General features: G+C 38.8%; 1 protein-coding gene across 9 annotated transcripts in view; it reads left to right on the top strand.

Annotated features, from left to right (window-relative positions):
* Nucleotides 1-25,469, top strand: part of LOC127502722 (centrosomal protein of 128 kDa) — a 128,809-nt gene that overhangs the window by 69,206 nt on the left and 34,134 nt on the right. For all 9 annotated transcript variants that reach the window (XR_007926907.1, XM_051875987.1, XM_051875986.1 and 6 more), the window contains exons 10-15: nucleotides 9,790-9,864; nucleotides 11,215-11,350; nucleotides 11,439-11,578; nucleotides 20,221-20,481; nucleotides 20,594-21,202; nucleotides 22,033-22,197. Coding sequence is in view for 8 of the 9 variants with exons in the window: in XM_051875987.1 (XP_051731947.1) it covers nucleotides 9,790-9,864; nucleotides 11,215-11,350; nucleotides 11,439-11,578; nucleotides 20,221-20,481; nucleotides 20,594-21,202; nucleotides 22,033-22,197 (1,386 nt within the window). In the remaining variant the exon portion in view is untranslated. The remainder of the gene's footprint in view (nucleotides 1-9,789; nucleotides 9,865-11,214; nucleotides 11,351-11,438; nucleotides 11,579-20,220; nucleotides 20,482-20,593; nucleotides 21,203-22,032; nucleotides 22,198-25,469) is intronic.

Below are 25,469 nucleotides of genomic sequence, written 5' to 3'. Positions count from 1 at the left end.
GCACTGTTAACTGTGGGACCTTATATAGACAGGTGTGTATCTTTCCAAATTATGTCCAATCAACTGAATTTATCAGATTTTTATTTTTAATAAATTTGCAAAGATTTCAAACAAACTTCTTTCACATTGTCATTATGGGGTATTGTTTGTAGAATTTTGAGGAAAATAATGAATTGAATCCATTGTGGAATAAGGCTGTAACAAAATGTGGAAAAAATGAAGCGCTGTGAATACTTTCTGGATACACTGTATACACTTTTTGCTAGTTTTGACTAACAATAACTTTTAAAAGCAGTTACACTGTTATTTCTCAGGAAAAGATAAACGTCATAACACACAGTCTCTTTTTGGTGGGCATTATTCAATGTTGGTAAAGATACTAGATAAACCACTTCTCTCCCTACACCATTGAAGTAGCAGGTCTTTTTCTTTGTGAAATAATATGGAAAGAAGTTGGTGAGAGGATGCCTTCAAATTATGTTAGTGCGTTATGTTATAGATATGTTCTATAAAAAAAAAAAAAAAAAAAAAAAAAAATTAAGTTGGCTATATTTGATTTAAATCATATTAAGACTATGTAGAAGCTGTTTTGTGAAACTTCCCTGGCTCACAACCCTCCCTCCATCTGAGAACATAGGGAGCACCTTAACTGCCAGCCATTGACATATGAAAGGCCTTAATTCACACCTGACAGCCATCAGTCCTCACACCCAGCAGTGTTTGTCCATGTATGTCCGTGAAGTTTCATGGATTCCTGTGTTCCTTATGTCCGTGCACCCCAAGTATCTGGGTATTTCTGGAAATTTACTGTTTTGTGTAATTTGGCTCAGGATTTTTCCACATACATCCGGCAAACCTGAAATTATGTTCCATAATTACCTCCCCGTGTTAACAAACTTTCAAGACTATCAAATTTATAAATGAACAACTTATAAAAACAAATTTATAGTTGTCTTTGTAAAGAAATGCTCACTATATGTACAGTGCCACTTGAAAGTTTGTGAACCCCTTGCAGAATCTGTGAAAATGTGAAAAATTTTAACAAAATAAAAGAGATAATACAAAATGCATGTATTTTTTATTTAGTACTGTCCTGAGTAAGATATTTTACATAAAATATGTTTACATATAATTCACAAGACAAAATAATAGCTGAATTTATTAAAATGACCCCGTTCAAAAGTTTGTGAACCATTGATTCCTAATACTGTGTGTGGTTACCTGGATGATCTACGACTGTTTTTTTGTTTTGTGATGGTTATTCATAAGTCCCTTGTTTGTTCTGAGCAGTTAAATTGCCCAGCGTTCTTCAGAAAAGTCCTTCAGGTCCTGCAGATTCTTCAGATTTCAAGCATTTTTTGCATATTTGAACCCTTTCTAGCAGTGTCTGTATGATTTTGAGATCCATCTTTTCACACTGAGGACAATTGAGGGACTCAAACACAACTATTAAAAAAGGTTCAAACATTCACTGATGCTCCAGAAGGAAACACGATGCGTTAAGAGCCGGGGGGTGAAAACTTTTTGAATTTGAAGATCAAGGTAAATTGTACTTAATTTGTCTCTGGGAAACATGTAGGTATCTTCTGTTGCTTCCAAAGGGCAGTACTAAATGAAAAAAATTGATATTTAAACAAAATAAGAAAAATTTGGACATCTTCATCCTTTTCAAAAGTTTTCACCCCTGACTCTTAATGCATCGTGTTTCCTTCTGGAGCATCAGTGAATGTTTGAACCTTTTTTAATAGTTGTGTTTGAGTCCCTCAATTGTCCTCAGTGTGAAAAGATGGATCTCAAAATCATACAGTCACTGCTGGAAAGGGTTGAAATATGCAAAAGATGCTGGAAATCTGAAGAATATGCAGGACCAGGAGGATTTTTCTGAAGAACAGAGCTCAGTTTATCTGCTCAGAGCAAACAAAGGACTCATGAACAACCATCACAAAACAAAAAAAAAAAACAGTCGTAGATCATCCAGGTAACCACACACAGTATTAGGAATCAATGGTTCACAAACTTTTGAACGGGGTCATTTTAATAAATTCAGCTATTTTTTGTCTTGTGAATTATTTGTAAACATCTTTTATGTAAAATATCTTAATCAGGACAGTACTAAATAAAAAAAAAAAAACCATGCATTTTGTATTATCTTTTTTATTTTGTTAAAATTTTTCACATTTTCACAGATTCTGCAAGTGGTTCACAAACTTTCAAGTGGCACTGTAGCTTGGAGCCGCTGCTGTGACACTATACAAACGCTTCCAATGTGAATACTCTTGCGTCTCTGCAGCTGCAGTGACAATGTAGTTACACTGACGTGCTGCTCACGCACCGCTCACTCGCCGCTCAAGCTTGCAGTGTGAAACATGCGTTACACCACAGTATCAAAAATCCACACCTCACACGTTACAGCATAATTCGTTTGAAGGTTAAGACCATGACCAGATCATAATTTTAGAACATATGATAAATGTTTTGAAATGCATGATGATTTCAAGATGTCACAAATGCCCCTAATTGAAGACATCTTTAAACGTTATTCAATACTTTTTCGATACACTTGTCAAGTTAAGATTTCCTCAAGTGGATATAAGATGTACCCAAAATGTTCAGTAATTTTACATCAGAGAGCATCTTCTTGTTGGCGCCTCACTAGCTGATTTTCAGTCTTAATCTTTTTTTACACAGTTGTAGGGGAATCAGAGGGAGTTGGTGTGGGTAGCCATGTCTCACAGGGATTGGCATTAACAGGCCATCAGCTCAACTCCCTGCAGAGTTAATGGTCTCAAAGACAACTTCCGACATGACTGTTGATATTGGATTCAGGTGTTAGTGACAGTGACCAATGAGCTTTTTCCTTTGCAATATGGCAAACTCTGATTCTGTAACCAAGCGTTTTAAAGGGTTTAACTGTGCTTAAAATAAAATAGGGATGCTGAAGAGTCTGTGTTTATTAAATGGAATTTTATTTCACTGAAGCTATGCATGAACATCTACTCTAAACCCTGAAGAGACATATACACTGATGAGCCAAAACATTATGACCAGCAAACAAACAGTTCTCTTAATCAACTTGTTGGATACAGGAGAAATGACCGGGAATAAAGTTCTGAGTGACTTTGACAAAGGTCAAATTGTTATGGCAAGGTGACTGGGTCAGACTATCTCTGAAATGGAGTGTGCATTATTTACCTGGGGAAGTGATGGCACCAGGATGCACTGCAGGATGACGAGTGTGATGCTCTGGGCAATGTTCTGCTGAGAAACCCTGGGTCAATTTGACATGTGCCACCTACCTAAACATTGTTGCAGGCCAGGTACATCCCTTCATGACAATGGTGTTCCCTGGTGGAAGTGGCCTCTTTCAGCAGGATGCATTATATACCTTGCCACACTGGTCACAATTTTCAGGAATGGTTTGAGGAACATGATAAAGAGTTCAAGGTGTTGCCCTGGCCTCCAAATTCCCCAGATCTCAATCCAATTGAGCATCTATGGGATGTGCTGGACCAACAAGTTCAGTCCCCGGCAGCTCCACCTCTCAGCCTACAGGACTTGAAAGATCTGCTGCTAATGTCTTGGTGGACCTTCAGGGGTCTTGTAGAGTTGGCGAGTTGGTGCTGTTTTTGGCAGCACACGGAGGATGAACAGCATATTAGGCATCTGGTCATAATTAGGGCTGGGTTAAAAATATAGATTTCTCGATTTGTAATCTATACTATATCTCGATTCTTAAATCCCAAGAATCGATCTTTTAGCCTGTGCTGTTTTCAGTTGATGAATGAACCGAACATTGTAGCGTGCCTCCCATCCAATAAATCATAATAAGCCTTTTGCTTTGTTACTCCTGATATGAAAGAAAGTCTCAGCTTTCAAATTCTGTCAATTGTATTACAAAATGCAAACAATAAATTATGCTTTGGCTATCTTTAATGTGGCACGACAGGTCGTTGTAGGGCCTCAGTTTAGGCGAAGCGACAGCGCGGCGTGCACGTGAACTGATCATCTCTTCCGCTTTACTGCTAGTTACAGCACAAAATAAACATTAAAGAACATTAGAAGGTATGTTGAAAAATACAGTACAACTTATTGTATCATGTCTCATGTAATTGCTCAATCATTGTTTCAATCGTGGGAAGACGTCAGTAAAACAGGTTGTAAATAATGTCACAATGTTACATTTACCTCAGAAAAGCCATTCATTCAATGTCTAAAAACTTGTTAGTCAGCTAGAAAAATGAACTCTAGAGAGAACTCTGAACTCTGTTTTGCTAAATATATGCACTATATTTAAAATTCGGTAACACTTTACAATAAGGTTAATTTGTTAAAGGGGACCTATAATGCCCCTTTTACAAGATGTAATTTAAATCTCTGGTGTCCCCAGAATATGTCTGTGAAGTTTCAGTTTAAAATACCCCACAGATCATTAATTATAGCTTGTCAATTTGCCCCTTTGGGTGTGAGCAAAAACACAACTTTTTGTGTGTCCCTTTAAATGCAAATGAGCTGTTGCTCCCAGCCTGCTTTCCAAAAGAGGGCAGAGCTTTAACAGCTCACGCTTCGGTTCCTCAACAACAAAGCTGAAGAATCTCACGCAGCCAAAATGACAATTGTCAGTAACGGTGTTCAGCCTTGCCTTGTTCAAACTGGAGTGGGACACTGATGGAGAGACTCATGAAGAAGTTACAACTTTTAAGGCTTTTAACAAGCTTGTTGTAGTCCCTAACAGCCGTTTGTTGTAGTCCTTAAACAGAGAATTCTTTAAAAGAAAATATCTCTCTTTGCATTGGACATTGCACGTAACACATAACTTTGCAGATGTTGTTTATGCTCTAACAGCAACATTACACACTAACTAAATTTAAAAAAGTTAAATCATAATCAACCACCCCTTTAAGTAAATGCAGACTTTTCGGGAAGGAGTACTGGGGAATTAGTGGCGTTGTGATGGAGAGGGAGAGTTCAGTGGTGACACAGTATGAGCTGCTGCTATTTTGGAAATGCTCTGTCTCTCTTTAAAAGAGTGAAACTTTCCTCAGCCTGCTGAGAAACTAGAGGTGTACTCACACTAGGCGCTCTGAACCGTGCCCAAATGCGTTTGACCCCCAAAGCCCGGTTCTTTTGACTAGTGTGATCGCTCCGGCCCCGGCCTACTTGGAAGAGGTGGGCCAGAGCACAGTTCAGTTGGGCTCGAGCGTGGTTCGCATACAGTGTAAGCGCTGACCGTGCCTGAGCACGGAACAGCTGCTAATTTTGTGTACGCTACTATCATCATAACGACGGCAAACATCTTTTTTACTACTTTGATAATACACTTATCAATTCTTGTAATTAATTTGAGTGTATTTGGGTTTATCACGGGTCTGCTTCTCACCTCTGATGAACAGGAATTGTAGTTTGCGAGTAAAGCTGCAAATTCTTCCATTAACGTCAGCTGTCTTTGTAATCCTCTGATACGTGCAAGTGAAAATCGATGCGTGGCATAAATTATAATATTTCTATGATTATATTTCTTCCTGTTTTCTTCCATTCAAAAAGTTGCATTCTATATGATGTAAGCGTGCTCCAGCCCGGAATGTTAAGTGCAGTGTAGTGTGAGTGCAGGCCAGCAGGGGAGTGGGGAGGGGGGACAATCACGCTCGGTCTCGGCCGGCTGCACACCCTGTCTGCGTGCAGCCCAAATTTGAGACCACGCGGACGGTGCGCGTGCAACAATGCATGCGCAAGCAGGACAGAAGAGTCCACTAGGTGGCAATACGCACAGTACTGAGCACAATGTGTAGCCGTTGAAGAAGAGACTGTAAAGCGCAATTCAAAAACAAGACGAGTAAACTCAGAAGCATGCCTTCTCCATCGTTTTTGTTTCTTGTTCTCTTGGTGTATCTTCTGAACTATGTTGCAATGATGGATGCACTATTTTTCTTCTCCGATCCTGCCCAGCTAATGTCCCGTTGATGACACGATGTCTGGTAAAGAGTATAGAAAAAATTGTACTGCTCATGTGTCGAACTCGGTCATCCGCGTGCATCCGTGGTTTAGTATACTTTGAAGGACACGTGGACGCAACTGCGCGCGAGACGCGTCCGGGCGCAGAAAGTGAAGTATACCCAGGGCTTAAGTCTAGTGCTCTCAGGGGTCGGAAAATGCGCCGGCGCGTTTTGCTGCATTTTCTTCACATAGCAGCAAAATTGACTTAAAATACTCATTTTTTTTAAGCTTGAGTTATTTTTTGTCATACAGACAAAAGTAATACATCAATTGAAACTACAGAATGTCAACTTTTAATTGTGTGCACTCACAGTAAAAACAAAATGTTGTGCTTTTTGCAAAATAAAGAAAACTAACATGATGCGTGATATGCCATCTCTTTCTCGATAAAGTCCACTCTGATAGTCGTTAGAAAATGAACTGTAACTTAGTGAATACTTAACACACAAACATGGACTTATGTCTGAAGAAACGTTGAAATTTCAGGTTTTAAATAATATAAGTCAAATCAAAAACAAATATTTCCTGTGTATGTAATCTGAAAAAAGAGAGATGTCAGTCGTTTGCGAGCCACCTCATTATCCGCTAATGCAGCCACACCCACGGAGAGCACGCACTATTCAAATGCAAATTCTGAAGAGATCCATGCAAACAGTCAACAACACCCGTATCAGCTTGAAAAAAAAACAACACATCAAGCTTAGTCAGATTCATGTACATAATTTTGAGATGCGGTGAAGAGTAATTCTGGAAGAATTTACCTCAAGGAAGAGCACGACTTTCAATTTAACTTCGAGGATCAACTTGATCAAGCTGATTGTGAATGGTAAGTTCTTTATTCTAATCGCGATATAGTTTCTCTTAATATTAAACCGCAAAAAGACTTGTTTGAATATGAATCCTGCATGTTCTGTGTGTCTCTGTGTGAATGTTTACTACATTTGTTTACTACACAGTAATGCCATATTGACTTTTCCCAAACTATATTGCTATACTGAGATGAGTGAAATCAACTGAAATACGTAATAAATACTGAAATAAAATGTGTTAGGAATGTATTAAACTGCACATTAACATTTATAGGATCTGTAATATAACAAATATGATACATGAAATGTCATAGAGGTAATATTTAGACAAGATTCATTTGACCTGTTTTGGACGGATTATGAAGTGTTTACTATGAAATAGCCAAGTGCCACATCATTGAAGCTTTTGTTCGCAATGAATGATGAAAATTCAGCTTTGCATCACAGAAATAAATTATATTTTAAAGTATGTTAAAATAGAAAACCATTATTTTAAATTGTAAGTTAAAGTTCATATTGCTGTTTTTTATGTAGTTTTGATCAAATAAATGTAGGCTTGATGAGCATGAGACTTCTTTCAAAAACATTAAAAGGCCTATTATATTTTAAATGATATACAGTACCGGTCAAAAGATTGGACAAATTATTATTACTAATGTGTCCAATCTTTTGACCGGTACTGTATGTAATTTAAAATATAATAGGCCTATACAAAATTTTCTTCACATGATGTGCAATAATATATGCATGCATGAGATCACAAAAATCATGTTTTCTTTTAAGAGTAGACATTATATTAACATTAATACAGTAGTTGATGTGATCCTGTTCTCAGCATGCTCACAGAGGGTTTTTTCTTTTATCTCACAGATTTGAGAATCATAGTGACCCACACTGGGCATTCTGAATGAATATGATGGTGAGATCACTGACTGAAAGCAGAAAAGTTCTCCAGTGCATAGAAACACCAAACACATTGGAATGCAAGTTAAGTGATGTTCACTTATATCTTTGAACAGGATTTATTTCCAGGGATAACTGTACTCAAAATGTGCCTTTGACACTCATTTATATTGTTAACTATATTCTAAATAAACTACAAATTACTCTACTTTGTCGTCATTTTCACATACCTGACTGAAAGGCTCATTATGCGGCTCATTATACGGGTCTTTGTCTCCTCAGGTGTGAATCACAGCATTATTCAGGATTATTCATCCCTCCATGCATACTGTCAAAAAGTGTCTTAAATCAATATATTGTTTTATGTGAATGAGTAGGCAGGATGATTTTCACATCATTTTGAACCAAAAATTCCAGGCTTCTACATTCAGTACCCAGAAGTCTTGTGGACACACATTCAGTATGTGTTTTGTGGCCTTATTTCAGTGACTTACATTTTTTTTTTTTTTTTTTTTACAGTAACCATGCATAAATGTTATTCTCTCAAAAATACAAACATGTACATACATGTTGCTCACATGTCATGGTAGCCTAGTTTGTGCTGAATACAGTCTAATGACACTTTTGCCATTCATATGTTTATAAGCAACTGAAAAAAGCACAAATGTCAAGGCATGTATAAACTTCTCCAGGGCTCCAAAATACCCTCAGGCCCCAGAGGGTTAAACAGAGAATTCTTTAAAAGAAAATATCTCCCTTTGCGTTGAACTTTCAGTGTCTTTGCAGATGTTGTTTATGCTCTAACAGCAACATTACACACTAACTAAAGTTAAAAAAGTGAAATCATAATCAACCACCCCATTAACATTAGGTAACGTTATAACTAGCGAACTAACCACGATCAATACATTTGTTACTGTATTTGTTAATCTTTAATTTAAAAAGACAGCAGTTCTTTGTTCATGTTACTTCGCAGTGCATTAACTAATGTTAACAAATACAACTCTTGATTTTAATAATGTATTAGTAAATGTTGAAATTAACATTAACAAAGATTAATAAATGCTGTAGAAGTGCAGTTCATTATTAGTTCATGTTAACTAATGTAGTTAACTAATGTTAACTAGTGAACCTTATTGTAAAGTGTTACCGAATATATATTGTATTTTTACTTGTTGTTCAATATTTAATGTATGCTTGAACAAATCTGTCATGTTTTTATGACAGCTACCATTTAAATGTTTATTTAAAAAAAAAAAAAAAATGAGTAGAAACATAATTGTCATTAAATTTATTATTAATGTTTTTAAGAATTATAAGTAATAGCTCCCCTTGTTCTTGTACGTAGTTGCTGTCAAAATGAGGAAAATACAAAACATCTGTATAAGCTTGAGTATTTAAATTGCACTGGCAGACATCATTGGCAGACATGATTGGTTGTAATGATGTCTTTGTATTGATATGTATGTTTTATTGTAAAAAAGCATTTCTGCCTTGATAGATTTATGTATTTTTCCTCTGAAATGTAAAAAAAGAAATAAATTACATTTATTATTATAATGTTATCATTATAAAAACTTCCTTATGTGTAATTTAAATATAGGCTAAGTACCCTACAAATCAGTTAATTTTAACCTTTAATATTATAGTGATATACCAACTGGGGTTCCCTGTATAGTTTACAGCAATAGTTGAGATTTTTTCTTTGAGGAATTTTGCCATGTACTGTACCTAATAGGCCCCAGTTAATAAAAAAAAAAAATTGAATTGAATTGAATTGAATCACAAGCTTGTTATTTGAATCGATGCCCAGCCCTAGTCATAATGTTTTGGCTCATCAGTGTATGCATCAAACACATTTACATGTTAAAGTTGCTCTATGAACTAAGTCAGTCTATTGTTTATGTTTGCTTGGTACTCCTATTTCTATTTTCATTAGCTGCCAAAATGCCAAAACCAAATTTGATTTGTTGAGTGTCGTGAGACGGCTCCTTAAGTGGGTGTGTCTCGATCGGAATAAGCTAGAAATTTAGACTTTATGCCCTGAAAAATAAAACAAGAATTGTCACTGCAAATTCCTCTCCAGATGCAGCAGGAATTGGAGAGACTCAGAAAGCAGCTGGATCAATCAGAAGGTGGACGAGACACCCTTCTCCATCAGGTGAGCTCTTCCCTTCTTCCACTGAATTGTTTTGCTACAGCACTGACTGATGCAAAGATGTTTTCCTTTATTCATCTAAAAATTAAAATTGTCATCCTTTACTCTCCTTTATTTTATTCTTCCCTCATGTTATTCTAAACCTAAACCTTCTATCTTCCAAAAAACACAAAAAGATGAAATTTTAAATAGTGTACATTTTAGCGAAATTTTAAATAGTACATTTTTCCTTGCAATTAAGGGAGGGGAAGCTTACTAATGAATAATGTCTGTTTTTCACACAAAGCTATCGTAGAACTTCAGAATATTTGCAGTGCACCAGTCGTATGGACTATATTTATAAAACCTGTATTTGACATCCTTTATATCAGGGGTCAGCAATCTATGGCATGTGTGGGAAGAGAACTGTATTTATTTAATTTAGATAAAGTACCTCATACCTGCATACAGTTCTACATGTTGAGATAATCATTCCACAGAGTAACACAGTGTGTTTTATTAAGTTGGGAGCTATAAATACTATTAAAGTGTGAGAATTAAACTGCGCAAGTCAATAAAAGCACGCAACTCTGACCAACCATTAGCGCGACCTCTGCGCATCACAAGCTGCTGAAAGCATGATGCAGATCAAGATGCATCACACAAGTTAAGTCTGTTTGACTGACAGCTTACAGTTTGTCCTCTGTATTTGTTGCGCGAAGTTAAAAACTATAATGCTATAAACTTCAGAGATATTCAACTAAGTATATACAGTAGAGTACTATTAAACATAATGACAGGGATGTTCAAGCTGCTTTCACGTGTAGTGGAGTTCATTGGAGTCATATTGGAAATCTGTTATTCAAAGTCCAATTTAAACCTACAAACTTGTAGGATTTTGACAAATTTAAAACAAATTTTATGGAAAATTTGTATTGGCACAGTGATTAACTAGGGAACTTAAAAATGACACTTCATGACAAAAATGTTGCTGACCCCTGCTTTATATGGTTGAAATTGGGACTATATTGATTTTTTTTATTTTTTTTTTTTATGCACATTTATTCCATGTCATGTTGTTAATAATGAAGCAGGTCAAGCTTCTAAAAAGCATATAGGAGAGATTTAAACTGAACCCTGCAGATTCACCATTTTTTCTCACACATTTGCCACCATTTAATTTGTGATACAATTATTACATTAAAATACCCAGCCCTATATGAAAGCCTTATGGGGAATAATTGCATGGAAAAGAGTGAACAGCCCCCCAAAAAATTAACTGATTCAAATGGGTTTGGAAAAACATGAGGGGGGATTAAATGGTTAACAGAGTTTTTATTTTTGAATGTGTGGGTCTGTGATTTTGGCCTACAGATGGATGACATGCGTTCTCAGCTTCTGAGGATGGAGCAGGATCGTGTAGATTTGCAGAGGGAGTTGTCTTTACTCTCGTCTCAGCAGAGAAGTGCAAGGAGACCCCAGGAGAGAGGGGTCACAAGCTTTGACAGTGGTAAAATATGTTGTTATGGGTGAGGTTAGAGTGTTAGATTGTGTACTGTTTTAATCACTATGTGTGTCTGTGTGTGTATTTCCCTCAGGATGCACAGACCTGGAGAGAGAAATTGAAGAACTGCGGGTGCAGCTGGGTAGAATCAGTGTTTCTAGTGAGATGGAAGAACTGAAAAAATGCGTAGAACGCAAAGAGAGAGAGAAAACTCAGCTCGCTTTCCAGGTTGAGGTCTGTGTGTTTGATATTGTTTTATGCGAGTGCTCAACAGGTCAGATATTATGTCTGGTAAACGTCTCAGGTTACGTATATAACCATGGTTCCCTGAGAACAGGGAACGAGACACTGTGTTTGAAACACATATGGGGAACGTCATCACGTGAACCGGTGTCTGAAAGCAATATCAAATCTCACCAATCCTTTTGGCCGGCGACAGCCTATGACGTCATCATAGACGTGACCCGGAAGTATAAAAGGAACGCCTAGAGAAGCAGTCAGTACCTTATCGTCTGAAGGGACTGTTCAGCAGGCAGCCCCGATGCATGGCAGGTAACACAGTGTCTCGTTCCCTTTTCTCAGGGAACCATGGTTACATACGTAACCTGATATGTTCCCTTTCGAAAGGGAACTCTACACTGCATTTGAAACGCATATGGGGAACGATATACCCACGCCGCCATGTTTGAGGGGAGTGCATGCCAAAGATGGCTAGACAAACGTCAGAACTAGCAATTTCAACTGAAATGCCAGAACCACTCCCCCTACGGGTCATACACAGGCTGTCAATGACAGCATTTCCTATGGCCAACAGCCCAAGCTATAAGCCTCAAAGAGGCCTTCCACAGAAGGCCTACCAAGGCCGCTTAAAGGCTTCTGGGACCAAACTTCTTTTCAGAGATAGGGTAGAGGGTACCTCTAAGGCAGGGGTGTCAAACATACGGCCCGCGGGCCGAATACGGCCCACAAAGGTGTCCAGTCCGGCCCGCGGGATGATTTATATATATATAATAATAAAAAAATAAAAAAATAGAGATGCACTAGTCCACTGGTCATAAATCCAAACTTTTTTTAGTTTTATGTTGGTCAATCTTTATTCCGGGCTTGCAAACAAAGTGTTTTGTAATAATTTCCCAAAATGTAATTTGTGTGGAAATATTTACGATGTCTGTGAAAAGGACGTTAACACAGGCACACGCTGAATAAGGACACAAAGAGGAGAACAAACGCGCCAGCAAAGAAAATACTGTACCATACACAAGCTCACTGTTCGCGAAAAATAGGAAGAATAATATAAATACTGAATTGGGGTTGATATGAATGTATCTCCGAAGGGAACTGTCTTCATAAAAGTTTTGATAGCTTTTTCTCTTATCTCCGTATAAGTAGTAGCCTATTTATAAACACAGCACTGCTTTGTGTATACAGCGGGGATCGAAAGTTTAAGCACCCCGGGTAAAAATTTGTATTAATATGCATAAAGAAGCCAAGAAAAGATGGAAAAATCTCCAAAAGGCATCAAATTACAGATTAGACATTCTTATAATATGTCAAAAAAAGTTATATTTTATTTCCATCATTTACACTTTCAAAATAACAGAAAACAAAAAAATCGTGTCTGCAAAAGTTTGGGCACCCTGCAGAGTTTATAGCATGCACCGCCCCCTTTGGAAAGCTGAGACCTGACAGTGTCATGGATTGTTCTCAATCATCGTCTGGAAAGACCAGGTGATGTCAATCTCAAAGGTTTTAAATGCCCAGACTCATCTGACCTTGCCCCAACAATCAGCACCATGGGTTCTTCTAAGCAGTTGTCTAGAAAACTGAAACTGAAAATAGTTGACGCTCACAAAGCAGGAGAAGACTATAAGAAAATAGCAAAGCGTTTTCAGATGCCAATATCCTCTGTTCGGAATGTAATTAAGAAATGGCAGTCATCAGGAACAGTGAGTTAAAAGCAAGATCTGGAAGACCAAGAAAAATATCAGACAGAACAGCTCGCAGGATTGTGAGAAATGCAAGTCAAAACCCACGTTTGACTGCACGATCCCTCCAGAAAGATCTGGCAGACACTGGAGTTGTGGTACACTATTCCACTATAAAGAGATACTTGTACAAATATGGTCTTCATGGAAGAGTCATTAGAAGAAAACCTCTTCTACGTCCTCACCACAAAAGTCAGCGTTTGAAGTTTGCAAATTAACATATAGACAAGCCTGATGCATTTTGGAAACAAGTTCTGTGGACCAATGAGGTTAAAATAGAACTTTTTGACCGGAATGAGCAAAGGTACGTTTGGAGAAGAAAGGGCACAGAATTTAATGAAAAGAACCTCTGTCCAACTGTTAAGCATGGAGGTGGATCAGTCATGCTTTGGGGTTGTATTGCAGCCAGTGGCACAGGGAACATTTCACGAGTAGAAGGAAAAATGGATTCAATAAAATTTCAGCAAATTTTGGATGCTAACTTGATGCCATCTGTGAAAAAGCTGAAGTTAAAGAGAGGATGGCTTCTACAGATGGACAATGATCCTAAACACACCTCAAAATCCACAGTGGATTACATCAAGTGGCGTAAACTGAAGGTTTTGCCATGGCCTTCACAATCTCCTGACCTCAACATAATTGAAAATCTATGGATTGACCTTAAAAGAGCAGTGCGTGACAGACAGCCCAGAAATCTCAAAGAACTGGAAGACTTTTGTAAGGAAGAATGGGCGAAGATACCTCAAACAAGAATTGAAAGACTCTTGGCTGGCTACAAAAAGCGTTTACAAGCTGTGATACTTGCCAAAGGGGGCAGTACAAGGTATTAACTCTGCAGGGTGCCCAAACTTTTATAGACGCCATTTTTTTGTTTTCTGTTATTTTGAAAGTGTAAATGATGGAAATAAAATCTAACTTTTTTGACATATTATAAGAATGTCTAATCTGTAATTTGATGCCTTTTGGAGATTTTTCCTTCTTTTCTTGGCTTCTTTATGCACATTAATACAAATTTTTACCTGGGGTGCCCAAACTTTCGATCCCCACTGTAGCTGTAACCATGGAAACACTATATCACTGCTGTTCCATATGCGCCACCTGCTGTCAGAGAGTGAATTTGTATTTTCATTCAGTCCATCTCCTGATTTTGTTTTGTGCGGGTGTCTTATGTAGCATAATTTCACAAAACTATAGTCAGACCATGCTGTTAATCTTGAAATTATACATACTCATGTGCATAACATCTTTGTTGGGATTGTGATAAAAATGCAATTTTTGTCTCTAATATCAAAGAGCTACACATATTTTTTTTTTAACAAATAACAACAAGTAAATTTGCTTTAAAAAAAAAAAAAAAAAATCTGCAACCAGTATCAGAATCGGCCAATTTGCTTCTAAAAAAAAAAATTGAATTGGCCACAAAAAATCAAAATAAAAAAATATTTTAAAAAAACATTATTTTAAAAATCTAACAATTTATTAATAACTACGGAGCCCCGGACATGACATGCAGGAAAAAAATAGTAGGCTAAATCGATTTACTAAAACGTGCGCACGATTTATATTTCATTCCCTCGATTTACTAAAACGTGCGCACGATTTACTATTCCGTTCCCTCGATTTATAAATCATGCGCATGATTTATAAATCGAGGGAACGAATTAGTAAATCGTGCGCACGATTTAATTTTTTTTTCTTGCGTGTCATATCCGGGGCTCCATAAATAACTGCATCTGTAAAAACAAATGCAGTTTTAAGGAGCAGTGTACTAGTTTTCTTGAAAATTAATTTGTTGTTCATATGGTTAATATTAATGCAACTATCAGTGCACTTTTTTTTTTCATTATTAATTCAGCCCGCACATGGTTATTTTTTTCCAATCCGGCCCTCAACCTAAAATGAGTTTGACACCCCTGCTCTAAGGGAATGTGGCCAAGGGGCCCGATGGAACCCTAGCCAATCACTTGTCAGGGGAACAAAGTCAACCCTGAATGCCACCAGGGAGGCCGACCTGGTCTAAAAACAACCTAGTCTTGGCCAACGACCTGTCTGATCACAGAGTCTCAATTCACATTCTTCAGAGAAGATATTCAGTAAGAGGGACTGCAAAGAGGCAGTAACTCAGACCAGAACGTAGAGACGGGCACCCTGGAGCGCAGGACTCAGCTTAGCGCTTTTTACCCTTACCAATGAGGGGAGTAACACTGCTCAATCCTAGGATCTACTCAGCGCCTGATTATTTTCACTGAGGAGGCTGTGCAATCTAAAGAGACCCCAAACAAGGGGAGTACAACCAACCTAGGGGCTGATCACAAATAGGGAGGCCTCAGAGAGGCCTTCAACCACTGACCAGACTTAGGGAGCTAAGTACTATGCAGAACAACCCTCAAACGAGGGGAGTGCTGGGCTCAACCTAACAGATAAACCGTACTGTAGGCACAAAATCATGAAGGCCCAGGAAGGGGCCTGCAACATGACGTAATTCTACATTGTGTAGAAATATATCACAGCAGCCTTGCAAAAGGCCAAACATGTGAAACTACATGCTTAATCTGCTTAAAAGACACCCAGATGTGGGGGGAATAGGTTAAAGGACGGCCTGTGAAGGCCATACACCTAAAGCAGCTCACTTGCTGATAAAGCAAGATCCCACAAACATGGAAACTCATTCAGACTGCAACCGAGTTAAACTAGCAGATAAGACTGTAGAGCACCCACATAACAGTCTACCTCAACACATTCCGACAAGCCGTGTACTCAGTAAAAACACTTTTTACTCTTTAAGCAAGAGGAGTACAAACTTACGCCATCATGCTCTGAAGGAGGCCCAAAAAAGGGCCTACGACTCCAGAAAGACACGTGGCGTCAGCTCATGGTAGTGTCTAAGCTCTAAGGGAGCCAATATGATAACCAAACTCTCCAGTGAGGTTAACTAATTTAACTCAACCTGAGCTAATTTAATGCACACATTCCACCAGGCAATGTACTCAGTAAAAACACTTTTTACTCTTTAAGCAAGAGGAGTACAAACGAAGAGGTCATCATGTTCTTGAAGGAGGCCCAAATAGTGCCTGCGACTCTAGAAAGACACGTGGCATCAGCTAGTGGCAGTGTCTAAGCTCTAAGGGAGCCATATATGAGAACCAAACTATCAAGTGAGGTTAACTATTTAGCTCAACCTGAGCTTAATTCTATTCAACACATTCCAACAGGCAATGTACTCAGTAAAACACTTACTGTCTAAGCAAGAGGAGTACAAACTACGCCACCATGCTCTGAAAGAGGCACAAACAGGGCCTACTACTCCAGAAAGACACAGGCGTCAGCCAGTGGCAGTGTCTAATTTAAACCACACATTCCACCAGGCAATGTACTCAGTAAAACACTTTATACTCTTTAAGCAAGAGGAGTACAAACTATGCCAACATGCTCTGAAAGAGGCCCAAACAGGGCCTACTACTCCAGAAAGACATGGGCATCAGCCAGTGGCAGTGTCTAAGCTCTAAGGGAGCCTAATCTGAGAACCAAACTATCAAGTGAGGTTACCTAGCTTAACTCAACCTGAGCTAAAATCTACACATTCCAACAGGCAATGTACTCAGTAAAAACACTTTTTACCCTTACAGTAAGGGGAGTACAAGAATATATGCTGCCATGCTCTGAAGGAGGCCAGAACCGACCTACTACTTCAAATAAACACGGGCATAAACCTGTGGCAGTGCTAGTTCTAAGTGAGCAAAACTCTGACTAAACATCTACCAACAAAACTTGTGATACAACAAACTATTGTGCTCTTAAGGAGGCCCAAAACAAAGCCTTCTACTCCAAACAACACAATCAACATCTTGTGGCAGTGTTCAAACTCTAAAGGGAGCTACATAAGAACCAAACTGAATAGTGAGGTTCACTAAACAAACTCAACCTGAGCTATGCATTCCAACAGGCCATATACTCAGTAAAAAACACTTTTTACCCTTATTAGCAAGGGGAGTACAAACTTAGTCACCATGCTCTGAAGGAGGCCAGAACAAAGCCTACTACTACAGAAAACAGGTGCTAACCTGTGGCAGCAATAGAGTTATTGGGCTCAAATTGTGTAGAGCAAAATAGAACTAGAGCATTAACAGCCCTGAGAAACAGGGGAATGCTTCACTTTTCATTCATACTACCCTGAAATTGAATTCCAAGGGTGGGCACTTTTCACCAAAGACAGATTAGACATCTGTACTGAACCCTAGGGAACAGGAGCTAATTAAAGCTAAAACTGTTTCACTCAAGCTTGAATCTTAATTCAAGGGGTTCAGGAGAAAAGACTATACAAAGTATAAAATGAAAAACTCTAGAAAAGTGGGGCCACAGCAACACTAGCATTTTCTTATTCACATAATGATAAGGGGCCTACCACCTGAGACAACGGCACCAGGGAGACTTAGCAATAGTCTGCTACCTTAGCTGCTATCTATCTTGCACCTACACCAAAGGGGTAATGGGCCTTGGCCTGACAACTCTGATAAGAGGAGGCCAGAACTAGGAAAACTACACTCTCCTGACAGGGGTAGTAATAAAAGGGTGAAATGCTTCAGTATATCACCTAAACCCTAGTTCTAGCCTAGGCCAGCTATAGCTGTGGGCCTATAGGGCCACACATAAGCATAGATCTGCCTGGGGCTTAAACTCAGCCTCTAAAACTCTCAATAGAGAGGAAATAAACTCTATAAAGCAAGAGCTCAGAGGAGCGATGCTCAACCCAAGCCAAACAATGTCAGGCAGCCCCGAAGGCCGACGCTTAACATAGATCTATCTGAAGTAAAAGGTGCCAATCTCTAATACAAACTCTAGCTACTCTACCATATGGTGGTTGTAAAGGTGGCCATATACCCAACACAAAGATAACCAACCTAATGGGAACTTCAGGGCCCTAATTTTCCCCTTCTATCTCTTTTTACACACCCAGGAAAAAACTATACAGGAAAACTAAGGTCAATTTATTTAAATATATAAATATAGACCAAGCTTACTCCCTGCGGCTCGAAGAACGGAGACTTACCATCATAGAAGGATGGAATCTATGGTTCTTTCAAGCCTGAAAGACCCCCTTTATTATCAACAGAATGCACCTGCCTCTCCAGTTCCAGCTGTCGTCCAAAAGAGGAGCTCTCTCTTCCTGAGCCGCAGTGAGCTGTTTTTCTAGATCCTTCTTGGAGCTCTCTACCTCAGCCAGTCTGGCAGTGAGGTCAGCTCTCGCAGTGCTCAGGTTCTTGACAGAGCCCTGGAGATCAAGCAAAGATCTCTGCTCCTCCTCTCTCCTTCGCTCCTGGAGCTCCACACGCTCCTTCAGCCTGAAGGAGCATGCAGACAGAAAATTTTTATCATGGGCCCAGCCCTCGGACTGATTGTAAGAAGCGCCTGGGTAAAATATCATTACTCAGGAGGTGGAAGAAGTAAGGAGAGGGTACATGTAACTACCCTCATGGAGAGGAATCAATCAATGACGCTGCTGGCATCTGTAATTGATTACCTCCTTCAAATCTTTCTTCTTCCTAGAGTCCCGCCTTCTCTGGGACCTACTCCGAGGAGGAGGAGGTGCCCGAGAGGCGATACTGGACTTCTGGCCCTGTCTCTGATCCTCGGATTGGGATGGGCCAGGACCTCCTGTCTGTCTGTGTCCAGAATCGGATCTGAGCGGTTTGCAGGTTTTAAACACTGCCGTTGATCCAGATCCTTCAGCAGATCAGCCTGGTAAGCCGGTCCCTTTCTTAATGCACTCTCATGGCAGCTGCAGCCTGCCAGAAGCATGCTATATAACACCTCCGCATACGTGGGGCAGGGAGGCTTTGAAGTTTCAGAAGGCTTGCCTTCTTCCTCTTCAACAGCCATCTCCTGCTCTCTTGGGCTTAAAGCCAGAAGAGCACTCGCTGCTGGATCAGATGATGTCAAAGGAAGAACATCATCATCATTCAGCAGCTTACCCTCATCAGCCGCTGGGGTTTGCGAGAGATTTACACCTCTCTCTAACTCCTCAGCAAGCTCCATCTGTGAGCCCCATGATTTCAGTCGCCGTTCCGCCTCAGCACGGGCGAGACCAGAACCACCGGGCACAGATGCCGGCCACTCTTCCCTCGAGAAGAGGGCCAAACAAGAGCGGAGCGTCCTAATATTGGCAGATGCTCACAGTTTACACAGACAGCGTCCTCGAGCACTGTCCGTGCACGTTCTTCTCCCAGACAGAAAATGCACAGATTGTGTGTGTCATCGGGTGTCAAAAACCTGGGACGCGGATCCACACACTTCCTGAAACGTTTGTTAGGCATAGTAATATTCTTACCAGATTCGAAGAATCACAATCAGACAAAACAGTCCCTGAAGATGAAAAGATACTGACTGCTTCTCTAGGCTCTCCTTTTATACTTCCGGGTTGCGTCTATGATGACGTCATAGGCTGTCGCCGGCCAATAGGATTAGTGAGATTTGATATTGCTTTCAGACACCGGTTCACGTGATGACGTTCCCCATATGCGTTTTAAACGCAGTGTAGAGTTCCCCTTTGAAAGGGAACTTCGATTTTTCATAATGGTTTCATTAAGTGCAGTGAGCGAGTTATAGCCCCAGGCTTCCAGCCCTCTGCCTACATGCTAAATAAAAACAATGACACCACTAAGGATGAAAATGATGTTCTAAATATTTGAAGGCAATTTCTTGTACTTGATCATGAGTGTTTAGAGTTACATATCTCTGTCAAAGCTATAAAAAGTAATTAGATGTAAAAGGAATAGAATCATTTATCCAATTATCATTCATAACAGTGTTCAGATGTCTGCTTTGTTCATTATTGTATTTGTTCTTTTTGTCTGTCTGTCTACATTTTCTTTCTTTCTTTCTTTCTTTCTTTAGGCTCTTTCTGCAGATCTGCAGCGGCGTGAGCAGCAGCAGTTGAAGATGTTGACCCAACTAAAGGAGATCCAGTCTCGTTCTGAAGACAACGGGTCAGAATGTGCCCGTTTGGAGGCCCAGCTGATGGAGAGCGAGAGAAGGAGAGAGGAGCTGTGCTCTAAAGTTCAGGTTGCAGTCCGACAGTGGAAGACTAAGTGCAAGAGACTTGAGCGAGAGCTTCAGGAACTAAAGGAGGAGTGCAGAAACAACACTGATAAACGGGTGAGCCTTCCCAACTCTTAGGCGGAATAAAAAAAAAGCTTTTTGCTACACTTTCCATTGTCTGTGAAGTCAATAGCTTTGCATATATAATTAATCTGTTTATGACCTTCAGAGCAAAGAGAGAGAAGGTGTTCTTAGCCAGCAGGCAGAGGGTGCACGCCAACAGCTCGCTGATGCCCTCAAACGTCTCGCTCAGCGTGAAGAGGATGTACACCGCTGTCATGTGGATATTGCTGAAGCTCGTTCACAGCTTGTCACTTTAGAACTTGAGCTCCAAGAGGCTCAGGAAAGCTTGAGAGGCCACGAAGAGGAGGCCCAGAAGCAGATCTCCTTACAGGTCCGTATGAGAGAGGAAAACATCAGGCTGAAGGAGCGTGTGGAGCTCCAGGAGCGGAGGAGAGAGGAGGAGCAGAGATCTCTGCTTGATCTCCAGGGCTCTGTCAAGAACCTGAGCACTGCGAGAGCTGACCTCACTGCCAGACTGGCTGAGGTGGAGAGCTCCAAGAAGGATCTAGAAAAACAGCTCACTGCGGCTCAGGAAGAGAGCTCCTCTTTTGGACGACAGCTGGAACTGGAAAGGCAGGTGCATCAGAAGGAGCTGAGCCATCTCCGAACAACACAGCAAGAATGCAAAGCAAAACAGGACAGAGACGTACACGACATGCTGAGATTATACCAGCGAGAACGAGACGAACTGGAGGCTCTCGTCAGAGACCTTAAGGTTTGAATTTGAATATTAATCATGAAACCTGTCTGTACATGATAATAGGAATAGTTCACCCCACATAAAAAATCTTTCAGTATTTATTCACACTTAGGTCCTTTCAAATCTGTAAAGCTGTTTTTTTTCTGTGCAGGGCTTGACATTAATGATTGTCCACTTATCCAGGACATCCACAAACAAACAATAAATAAATAAATAAGATTTAAAATTTGGTCACACAAAGACACAGCTAAAACAGGCTTTACACTACAAACACAGCACAATGAGGCAGAGGCAACATTCAAAAGCTGGTTGCTGACAGCAGACAGAAAACAAGAAGCATGCACATTATGTTGATTGCAAAAAATATAAAATAAAAAAAATAATGTAAATTCATTGTCAAAAACTAAAAGATATCTACATGAAACTTATACAGCCTGTATAGACTACTTTTATGTTTTTTGTTGTTGTTTTTTTTAGCTTGACAGGCATGATCACTATGAACTGTCACCGTATGTCAAGAGCTGTGTAATCATGATTCTAATTCTTTTTTTTTTACTTTTATGTTACAATGGAAAAAATAACAGCAGCTTGAAGCTTGCTTGTATGCTTGAATGTTTAAACCTGTTGTCTTGACCGAGCCCTCTACAGAATAATATTAGCAGGTTTTCACCAGAGAGCAAGATTACACACAAAGGAATCTTAGGGATCTTAGAAATCTACATTGATTTCTTGCTCCTAGAAATCCATCACAATTTCCTGCAAGCTAGTGAACTACATCTTGTGGGAAGAAAACACAATAATATGATAATATAAACAATGATAATATTGTTTCTTTGATTGTGTAGTCAGAGGCAGTGGCGGATAGTGAGCTGAGGAGAGCTCTGCAGCTGAAGCTGGACAAAATGAAGACTGAATGTGATAAACTGACAGAGCAACTGAGCTTCAGCAAGGAGAGTCACGCTCAGCTCCTTCGCAAATACCATGCCCTCAGAAAAGAGCTGGATGTAAAGGTATCACAGATTTTCTGACAGTTTTACTTGTCAATCAGTGGTTTTCATTGATAAAATTATAATAAGGAAGGATGAAGACTTATTTTCTAGAGCTCCAATCTGAAATTGTTTATGCTTCATGTAATTTCTGGAATTAGAATGTTACATTGTGCAGCATGGAAGACAGACAGCCTGCACAATTTTGACAAAAATCACATTTTATACCTTGATATTGTAATCTCAAGGATTCATTTTTATTAATAGAATTTACAATTAAATGTGGGGCATCTGTATGGCGTATTGTGTTTTTTTTTTTTTTTTTTTTTTTTTTTTTTAATGTAGGATACGCCTTCAAAAGCCAGGAATTATGTTCCTGAAATACATTTTAATACGATGACCTTAGCAGCATTAAAAAACTAAATTGTTATTGATTACAACTGGGGTTTGAAATAAAAATAACTTTTTTGCTCACCAGCTAATCAGGCTACAAAATTTTGTACAAAATATAAAAGTTACCGGCCATTCAGAACTTCTACTAACCAAAACAAAAATATCAGAAATAAACTAAGGGCTGTATTCACAAAACATCTTAAGGCTAAAAGCAGCTCCAAACTTGCTGATTTAGGAGAAACTCTTAAAAATAATGGGCGTGTCAGTCCTAATTTTAGGACTTCAAAATTTTTGCTCTAAGAGTATTTCACAAAGCATTTTTGTGCTAAAACTAGCTCCTAAATCTGTGAGCGTTAGGAGTAGTCAAGAGTACTCCTAACTAAGTCACTAAAACCAAATCACAAGCTATCCTAATAGCCGTTGCTGCCAATCCGCCTCAGCAATCCACCTAAAGACACTGTACACCATTGAGGCAATAGCGATAGAGCCTTGGGTGCTGAACCTTTTCTTCATAAATGCAATAAATATTTTGATTTATAGATTTCAAACGCCAAAAATAAATTTTTAATAAGTAAATAAATAATGTCAGATTAGCTTTGGCAGTTGTTTTCACAAGTTCACACTTACAAATGATCGAATAGAGTAGAAAAATATAAAAAGAGTATTTGGTGTTCTGTCCAAGGGGATCGAGGGCTCTGAGCTTGGAATTTAGCCCAAACCAGTGTTAATTTTGACAGCAAATTTTGATTTAATTTTAGTCATAGTCTTTTGATTAAAATGGCATTTAGTTTTAGTCATATTTTAGTCATCGGAAATTGTTTTAGTTTTAGTCTAGTTTTAGTCGACTAAATCTACAGTAGATTTAGTTGACTAAAATCTAATGTAGTTAAATTGTAATGCATTAAGTAAGCATTTCTCTAACAATACACAGATGCAATACACTGATATACATCTGATATTCTCCACTGATATACATTCTCCATTCTACACTCCACTGATATTAACTGTTTATGTTTACTTAAGACAACCAACTGTACTTTAAGTGCAAAAAGACATGAAAGAGAGCTCAATTCAGTACTTGTCATTTCAATTCAGTTATTGCTTTTAAATGTCTATAGTTTTTTTATTCTGTTTTAGTTATTTTAGTACATTAGGTTAAGCTAAAGCTTGAAAACTAGATGAAATAAAATAAGTTTACATTTTTTATATATTTATTTCTTATTTCAGTTAACGTTTATTTCAAGTAATGAAGATTTTTTATGGTTTTAGGTTTAGTTAACCATAATAACCCTTATACATATATAAAATATATTGAATAATGTGTCAAATAATGTTCTTAGTCTTTCCTTCCTGTGACAGAAGATACAGCAGTTTACTATGAATTAAATAGAAAATAAATTAAGTTAAATACAGTTTATTGTGTAAACAAAATAACAATAATGACCAGGGGAAAAAATAATAATAAACCTCCCCCGAAATACACCGTGACTCTTGTTCTGAAATGTCTGTGGTCTGTACTGTAGTTGCAGGCTGCTCATTTAAGTTCAGGTGAGGGATAATAAAATATGTGTTCTTTCAACCGTTTAAAACATATTACTGTATAAACATTGTATAGTAAACATTGTCATAATTCATCAACATTAGCTCATAAGCAGTCGCTTGGCATACATGTGCGCTATTCATTAATTGCGAAGCAGTCTGAAGTGCTGCTGGACGAGCCTGTAGAGTGCGCAACAGTGGCGCTTTTCCCTCGGTTAGATCAGCACGTTACACTTTAAATGTGCACATCTTCCACACAGGACAGCAGTCCTGACTGAATATCTTCCCAAATCGTCCCTCTCTATCATTTTCGTCTCGTTTTTATTTGTTGACGAAAATTAGAGTAGATTTTAGTCATAGTTTTAGTCATTCAAAACACAGTTTTATTTAGTCATCATCTCGTTTTCGTCCTTGAAAAAATGTCGTTGACGAAAATGATGATAAATTATTCATCAATGAAATTAACACTGGCCCAAACCCAGAGTTCTCCCCCGTATCCCCACTGAGAGTGCGGAATGGGATGGCAAACTTTCGAGGTTACTATAGGTGAGTCGGCTCTCATATGTGTATATTCCTCTTGAGCTGATTAAATAGACTGTTTGAACGTGCTTAAACGTGTTTATAAAACATAATTTGAATTCTGCATTCTCTCGAGACGCAGACATGTAAGAGGCTGACAATTAGCTGAACATATACTAGTTTTATTAGTGACACTTAGCCTACATTTTTATTTGAATATAGCAACATTTTTATTTTAAAATCTCTATTTGAATATGGCAACATTCGTATTTTAAAACCTTTATTTGAATATGGCAACATGATACCTTATTCTACACTCATTCTGTTTCTATGATTAAATCGCTGACAGAGACTCCTCCCCCATTAGCCAATCACTGTGTGCATAGTTAGTAAGCGTGCTGACATCATCCATAGCAAAAAATCGAACAAGTTGGATGTCGCCGACAGATGCCGAGTGGGGCCACCACTGTTTGTACACTCATGAAAAACAATATATTCAAATTTCAAGATATGGCGCAACCCTCTTTATGCTTAGTTTTGCTAATGTTGGAGGCTCCTGGTTAAGCCCGGGTCACACTAAGTCGACATCAAAGAAATAGTGGCATAGAGAGAGAGTTCCGCTGAGCAGCTGAGCAGCAGCAAGAAAATGAGCTCCTGATTTTTTAGTTTTAATGTTGTTTTAAGATAAGACAGACATTCAGTTTTGATACATTTCAAGAATACAAGACTTCTACAACTTATCAACTACAAAAAAAAAGTTTAAATTAATCAAGAAAAATCAGCAGAAGACAAAGAAGACAACTAGCTGACAGTAGGCCAAAAGGTCTTACAACTGCCACAGAAAG

Source organism: Ctenopharyngodon idella, chromosome 20, assembly GCF_019924925.1.
Source record: "Ctenopharyngodon idella isolate HZGC_01 chromosome 20, HZGC01, whole genome shotgun sequence".
Taxonomy (NCBI): domain Eukaryota; kingdom Metazoa; phylum Chordata; class Actinopteri; order Cypriniformes; family Xenocyprididae; genus Ctenopharyngodon; species Ctenopharyngodon idella.
This window is presented reverse-complemented; position numbering and strand designations above follow the sequence as displayed.